At 28.5% G+C, this 8,582-nt stretch overlaps 1 protein-coding gene across 1 annotated transcript; it reads left to right on the top strand.

Moving 5' to 3' along the window:
- Positions 1-5,542: 5,542 nt before the first annotated feature.
- Positions 5,543-6,422, top strand: LOC110651645 (non-specific lipid-transfer protein 1). Its single transcript, XM_021807030.2, has 2 exons — positions 5,543-6,094; positions 6,211-6,422. The coding sequence occupies exons 1-2, from the start codon at positions 5,751-5,753 to the stop codon at positions 6,227-6,229; spliced, it is 363 nt and encodes a 120-aa protein (XP_021662722.1). The 5' UTR covers positions 5,543-5,750; the 3' UTR covers positions 6,230-6,422.
- Positions 6,423-8,582: the final 2,160 nt, after the last annotated feature.

Here is an 8,582-nt window from a genome sequence, read left to right as displayed (position 1 = left end):
GCTCTCGAGATGTAATGAGTTTAGACATAAGACCCGGCCCAAATGGTGGCCGGGAAGCCAAACGCACGCTGTCGTTTTGATCGCCACGGCGAAAGCTGGGGCGGCATGGCGAGGTGGGGAGGTCAGCGCGGCCTAGGGAGGAGGGAGGAGAGAGAAAATGGGCGACAAGAACGAGCGGGGGAGAAGAAAAAGGAGAAGGCCGGTTCGATTTGGCCGGTTCGATTCAAGGTATAAATTTTTAAATTTTTACTTTGCCTTGGAAACGAAAACGAGGCTAAAAAATTCTGAAAAAATTCTAGAAAACTCAGAAAAATTTGAAGAGTCCAAATATATTTTTAGTTTTGCCACGTGGTCTTTAAATTAATTTTTAAAAATCATCAAAGTTTTATATTTTCAGAAAATCGAACCCGATTTCTAAAATCCGAAAAATTTCGAATAATTTCCTCAAATTTAAATAAAATAAAATATTAATATTTACCAAAAAATAATAAATTTAAAAATTAGGGGTGTTACATAAACTTTCAAATTTTACACAGTAAAATCCCTCTAACATTCAATTATTGATTTTTCAATTAGAAACTGACATGAATAGCTCTTGCATGGTGCTTAGTCAATATTTCTCTCCTCTCTTAAGTAAAGTGTAAAATTATTCTCTCTATATGTAAAAAATTATTCAGTATACAAAAAGAAAAATGATTCAATTTACACATGACTTAAAAAAAAAAGAGAAATACTGACTAAGTTCTATGTTGAAACTGTACAGGTCAGCGTCTAATTAAAAATCGGTAATTAGAGGTTAGAAGGATTTTACTATGAAAAATTTAAAAGTTGATGAGATTTTATATTACATTTTTAAGTTAAAAAACTGTAATGTTACAACTATATAAATTCAGAAATAATTATTAAAATTTATTCAATAATTACAAATACTAAATTATTTTTCTCCCTCAAAACGCTCACAAATATAATAACTCAATTTACTCACAGCTCACTGCACGGCCACTCTGCACTCACCGACAACTCAAATAATTTTGATGGTCTTCAATGAAAAACTACCACTTCTCAACCTTGTGGTACCACTCCACTCAACGCATAAATAAGTCCAACTTGGGCTCACAAATTACAATCCTAGAAGAATTCGGTAACGGCCGAATTAACCACACAACTTCTTCTTTCTTTCTTTCTTTTTTTTTTTTTTATTTATTTCTTCATATATATATATATATATATATATATATAATTTAAATAATAAAAACATTTTATATTAAATAAATCTCTTATTGTACAAAAAAACTCAAAATTTTTAGAGTATTTGTGATTGTAATCAAAACTTTAAATTATGTATAGTATAACTGAATCTTAGTTGATCGTCATATTAGTAGTCAAATGGTAGCTAAAGAAATCAAAATTTCAAAAGTTAACCGTAAATTATAATATAGTCTTTAAAGTTTTAATTGATTAATAAAATAATTTATTAATTTAAATTTCATGTTTAAATATTATTTATTTATTATATAATATAATATATTTTTTCTATTTATTTTTAATTAAAATTTAATACTAACAAATTATTTTTATTGATTAAAGTATATTTTAATATAAAAATATTTTTTTATTAGGCAAATCCATTCCTCCATACATATTTTAATCAATAAATGTAATTGTTTTTAATTAAAATACCTCATAAAATATAATATCAAAACATTATATTATACAAAATATTTAACTATATAATTTAAATCAATGTTTTTAAGTTGGTCAATGTAAATATTAATTCTTAATACTCAAAATGCCCCTAACCCCAACCCTATCACTCTCTCTGTCTCTCTCTCTCTCTGTTTCAAGAAGAACAGCAACAAAAACTCCCAAGCCACAGATCAAACACCTCAAACTCAGAACCAACTCTACAAGCCTCACCCTCGTATCAATAACCTTCAAATTGATGCCATGACATAAAACCAAATTCCTAAGAATAAAACTAACACCCAAATAACACATTTTATCACACAACCAAAATTAACCACAGATAAAAATTTCAACTGTACAAGAAAATAAAAATCAGAGCCGCCGCTGTTATTAGAGAACACCAAGTCGGAACCCAACAATGAGTTTAAATGAGTAGACTTAACGCTTGAGAATGAATGGCACTCCCGTTGTTATTTTTGTTGGTGGTGCAGTCGAGACTAGGGAGGTAAGCTGATGGGATTAGGGAGCTGCTTCCTCGCTTGAAACCATGAGAAATCTGTCGATGTGGATTTGAGAGAATGGAATGAGGAATTGAGGAGACAGAACAGGGGAGGAGGCTTGGCATTATTGGTGAGTTGTGAAGGAGATGAGGGATGAGCGAGGAGATGGGCGATGATCTATTTTGTAAATCAATTAAAACTTTAGGAATTATATTGTAATTTACTGTTAACTTTTTAAAATTCAATTAATCTCTTAACTAGATTGTGACAACTAATTAAAATTCGGCTATAATGCACCCAATTTAAAATTTTAGCTACAATTATAAATATTTTAAAAGTTTTAGATTTTTTTATCCAATCAACCTAAATAGAAAACTAGTAATGGCAGCATGCAAAGCACAGTCACTTAACTAGTCACATGGTGAAGATGATTTAGAGACTTCGTTCTGTGAAATTTGAATAAAATAACAGGGTAACTTGTTTCGTGGTTATTTTAGCTTACTTGAATTTTACAATTAATCCTTCTTTTCATTTTATAGGCGTATGAATAGTACCTTTTATTGATAATCTTGTTCCACAGCCTACTGATTTCATACTGAATGGAAGGAAAATCATTTTCCAGTAGCTCAGCCATTAACCCGCTTCTGTGCTTTCAAAGGATGCTTCATCCAGTTCTTCCTGCATTGCCTATATATATATATTCACACCCATTTGTTGCGAACAAAAATGGCATTTGAAAGCAAGGTAATCATCTAGATTCATAAAGGGAGCTTAAATAGATAGAAGAAGTATTTGGTTTAGTTGTTGGATATAATTAATAGCTGATAGATATTTAATTAATTAACTCTTTAAAAATGTAACTTTCCTTTTTTATTGGCTCTATAAATAGAACTATTCATGAACTGTTGTATTAACCTTATTAACTAAGGCTATGTTTAAAAAGATGGAAATTGAGGGTAAAAAAAAATAGTTATTTTCAAATTTCTGCACTTTTTCTCCTTTCAGAAAGTGGAGGGAATGAAAGATGTGCATAGAAAATATGTCAATTGAAAGGAGGGGATATATCATGTGTATCAAATTAATTTCATCAATTCGTTGCAGAGAAATTACTCCAACTTTAATTTTTTTTTGCAATGATAGGATCATTGTCATGATATCTCAATGCTGATTTGATTCTATTTTTAGAATTTTTAATAGGTACAATCGTTGTATATACAACAATTTAATTATAATCATTAATCATTGTAAAACTTATATGGAACTCATCATAATTAATAGTATTATAATGAATTTATTATATATATATCGATTTTATTATATAATTTTTTCTATTTTTGATGTGGCAAAATTTAAAAAAAAAAAAACCAACTGAATTTTCATTGGAATTTGGCAATATATAATGACCTTATTGAAATATAAACTAGAGTTGTTTTATATGACAAGAATTTATTTAATGCAATAATTGTATGTATAACATATATATTCTAATCATTAATTATCATTAGATCTATATAAAATCTATTATAATTAATGATTACAATGCAATTAACTGTATTTATATATTTTGATTAATTATTTAATTTGATTGGTTTGGTTTGGAATTGAATCGAAAATTGCACATTCTTAACAATCAAACTTAAACTGTATTTAAAATAAATAAAATTCAAATATTATAATAAAATTATAAATATTTTAAATAAAATATGAAAAATTAAATATATTAAAAATAAAAATCCAAAATTTTATGAGAGTAAATTATTTAGGAAAAAAATTAAGCAATTTAATTTTGAAAAAAAGAAATTAACTATTTAATACATCATATTTCAAGAATTAAATTGTAATATCTTAATATTCTCTGACTTGTCTTCTTTAATTTAGAATTCATAAGCCAAGTAGCGTAGAGCTTAATTTGCAAGTATGTCACAATCAACTTTAGACAAAATTTACTAATTATTTTAATTACCAGCTTTAGACAAATTGCTGAGGCCAAAGTTCTAACCAAGACATTAATTTCTTTGTTTTAGATAACTATCTTTGAAATTATCTTTTCGCTTTTATCATTTATAAACCAAAGTGTGGAAAACATAATGAGTGCGTTCGTTTTACGGAAATTTTTTTTAAATATATTTTTATATTTTTTAATATTTAAAATATTGAAAAAATAAATGAAAAATAATTTTTTAATTAGAGAAAAAATTAAATAAGAGAAAATTATTTTCTATATTTTAAAATTTTATAACTTTATTAAAATATAAAAATATTTATATATATAATATAAATATATATTATTAATTTAATATTATAACTAAACAATAAATAATATTTTCCTAAAAAACAGATCCATAAAAAATATTTTTTACATATAAATTATTTTTCATAAAAAAAATAAAAAATCTAAGATTCATCATGTTTTCCATATAAGACTCATTACACGGAAACTCCAAGACTGCAACCTATACATTATATAACATTATTTTTCTTCACCGAGTTCCCTGTTCATAATACAGTCAATTTCCCTTGGCAAATGTTTTAAATACTTCAACTTTCAAGCTTTCTTTACAAACTCCTTTTTTCTTTATAATTGCTCTGCATGCAATGTTATACTAACATTGAAATGTTATATTAGGAAAATTTATTTAAATTTAGTTATTGCTTATAAGTTAATTTAAATTTATAAAAATTTAAAATTTTAAATAATTATATATTTAATTAAAGTGCTTATAAGTTATTAATAAACAATTGATGTATTTGATAAAAAATAGTTTATAAGTATGTTTATTATTAAAATAACTAAAAAATATATTAAAAAAAATTATAATAAAATTTTAAAAATTAAATGAGAATAGTATAATAAAATAATTGATCAAATTAATTTATATACTCAAAACTTATAAACACTAAAATGAAAAGCTGATCCCTCAGCTTATTTTTTTTAGCTTATAAACTATAAACTTATAAATATTAAAATAAAAGGTTGAGTCCATCAGCTTTCTTTGTAGTTGCGTAACGTGAAGAACTTAAATATGGCTCAACTATTTGTGTTTGTGTGCGCATGTCTGCGTGTGTGAGAGTCAGCAAGCAAACACTCTTTTCAGCATCAAACTAGACAAGTGGCAATTCTACTGGGGAGCCCTCTTCTGCAACAAGTCAAGAGAATCTACCTAGAATTTTCTCACACATTTTCAACCACAATCATAGCCAAATATCTCTCAATTAATCTTCCTTCTCTCAATCAATCTTATTATCATAGCAAAAGAAATATCTTTGAATTTTCACAACTAATTTTCTTAGCCGCCCTATAGACTAACTGTTAAATTCCAAGCCAAACCTTTGAAGCTTCTATCCTATAGACTAACTGTTAAATTCCAAGCCAAACCTTTCAAGCTTCTATCCTAATCCTGGAACTCTATTGGGTTTTTGGTACACTCAGATTAACATCCCACAGTTGTGAAAATACTCTATAAGTAGGCATCAGCTAGAGCGTTAAGAAGCACAAACTAAACAAAATAAAAGTGGGTATTCTTGAAATTGAGCAAGTAGAGTGCTTACGTGGCAAATAGCAGCATGGGTGTTAAGGAAGCATTTCTGGTAATGTTAGCAGTGTGTTCCATGTTCGTTGTTGTTCCTCATGTATATGCAAAGATATCATGCGAGCAAGTGACGTTGCTACTGACTCCATGCATCCCCTATGGTGTATTTGGAGGGGACGTGCCACCAGCTTGTTGTTCAGGAATCAAAGAATCGCTTGCACTTGCCAATACGACAGAAGATCTAAGGCTTAAATGCCAATGCGTCAAGGAAGGTGCTGCTAAGATCCCTGGCCTCAATTATACAAGGGTTAACGAGCTTCCTGCTAAATGTGGAACTACTTCTCCATACGTAGTTAGCCCCAATACTGACTGCTCCAAGTATGACTTCTATATCTACGCTCATCAAATTTTCTTTCTTTTTTGATCCATATGATCTACTATACATGTGATTTTTCAGAAATGCTAATTTAATTTAAATGGGTTTGTGCATGCAGGATCACAAAACAATCATAGGAAGCGAATATGCTCTAGGCAGAGGGAGTATTGAGAAGCTAGAGTTCTTCTCTAGCAAGTTATAATACAATACGAATAAAAGTCTAGTCGTTTTGGTGTTGTTGTATCAATAAAATGATAATTGCAATTAGATGATGCTAGTTAAAGCTATATAATATCAGAAATTAAAATTATATAATTTCATGTTCTTGTCTCTTCTGCTTTCCTGCACTGCTTGATTAAAGTCTGTTGGAATCTCTTATTCTTTCTTGCACTACCTTGTAGACAATATTTTCAATTCCAGATTTATTTTTGTGTTAAACACAGTCCACCATGCCATTCGTAAATTAAGCTAATCAAATCGCTCTATATCATTCATGTTTAACATATAATTATATAAATATGTTAATGGATAATTAAAAATTAAATCATATGTTTATTCATGATTATATTACTATAAAATGATTTGATTGATTTAGTAAAATAATGTAGTAAATTGAATCTATTTAAGAATTTCTCTATATTTCTTAAGGTTTGATCAATTTTTTGAAAAAAAGAATTCCTTAATTTGCTCTTGGTTTATGAAATAATATTTAATAAAAATTTTGGCTTGTAAAAAAACTCTCTAAATGTTGCCCATTTATATATCTTAGACGAGACAAACTCAAAAATCTTAAACATAATGCAATAATGCCATTGTAAGAGCTAGCGATTTTTGTTATTGCTCCATAAGCCGCACATATTTTCAAACAGGGTATGAGCTCGAGTTTGGAAAAGAAAGGCCGATCATAATCAACTATTATAATGAAATCGTTATATATAGATATCAGTCAAATTTATACTAAAGTAATATGTAATCAATATTATATTGTCAAATAATATGAAATATAATCAAATAATAAATTAACTCACTAAAATTGATGGTAATTAAGAATAGGCTGATTAAATTTTCTCCACTTTTATAAATATAAAAAGCGAAGAGATTTTAACTTAGAATCACCCTGACTATCAATTTTGAATTTATCATTTTGCTGTGAAAATTATTTAAGAAAAAGGGCTATATAATGCTCAACTCATGAAACTTTTTAAAAAATAAATTGTTAATTTTTTTACTAACTAGATTAAAACTTGTAAAAGAGTTATTGATCAAGTATACCCAAGGATAGAAAGGAGTCCCATAAGATGTTGCATTGGTATTACAAGATTTTTTTTTGTTTATACTAAATTCATTATAGATTCAAAATATAAATAGACTAAGTCTAAATTTGCATCTCCACTTACTCTAGCTCCACCATATAAGATATGCTTGTTCTTTTATGAGAAGCCAAGTTTTAGCAAATTAATGTTTTAAAAGTTTAAGTAGAAACATGAAAAATAGCTAGAATGCCTCCTCTCCACCCAACTCCAAACCTCTTTAATTTGTTCCCCTTCTCTTATTCTCCTCCTCATTTGCCTATCCGTTACAGCCATTGCAGCCCGAGGTACGCTGAGTAATGCGAGTTAATATATATTATTTCGTAACTTTAAATTACGATTTGGGTTACAATTCAAAATGATGTAACTTGAAAATATATAAAGACTTAATGATCTATCAATAACGTGTCTATATAATGATAAGATTCACTACACTTTCAAAGGAAGAACTTAAATTTTCTCTCTAAAAAAAATATTGTTAAGAAGAACAGCCACAAATCTAAATAGACAACACTATGAAAAATCAAAGGTTTGACATCTTGAACTAAAGTATTCTCTAAAAGATCTCACCAATTTTTCTCTCGTTTGTGATGCCCATCACACTAAGCTTAACAAATTGTTTAAAAATTGCATTATTTTGAGTGTGTGCGTGTATATCTATATAAAATTAAGTCCTGTTTTGCACGCACGAAGCTTTTCTTCTTTTTTACATGGTTTAATATACCCAACAACACACGTTGAACGAGTGTTGGATTCAAGTTTTGGTCAAATATCCAACCTGGGATACGTCTCCTTCAAAGGAGGATACGTGATGCTTCATAGATGGGTAGTTAGGGTCAATCCAACTCAAAAGCATCACATTCCCCTCCTCAATTTCGGGCATAATTGGTGCATAATCAATCCTTTTGTTTTCAAGTAATTCTTATGTGCGTAAAGAGTCAGCCTACCTTATCTTAAAAAAACAGTAAGACCATGTTTGCTAACACACCAATCACAAGCTAACATGTTCATTGGCAAAAGCTGTCGGTTTAGACTTTTAAAGACACCACCCAAAAGAAAAATGAGAAAAAATAGCAAATAATGATCATCCAAACCTCATGCTTGAATAAGTTGAGAGCAAAAGAGATTGAGAATCCCATTTCAACCAATAAAGGAAATGGAATGAGAGTAAGACACCATG

Source organism: Hevea brasiliensis, chromosome 12, assembly GCF_030052815.1.
Source record: "Hevea brasiliensis isolate MT/VB/25A 57/8 chromosome 12, ASM3005281v1, whole genome shotgun sequence".
Lineage (NCBI taxonomy): Eukaryota > Viridiplantae > Streptophyta > Magnoliopsida > Malpighiales > Euphorbiaceae > Hevea > Hevea brasiliensis.
The sequence above is the reverse complement of the archived record's forward strand: the minus strand, read 5'-3'. Positions and strand labels throughout refer to the sequence as shown.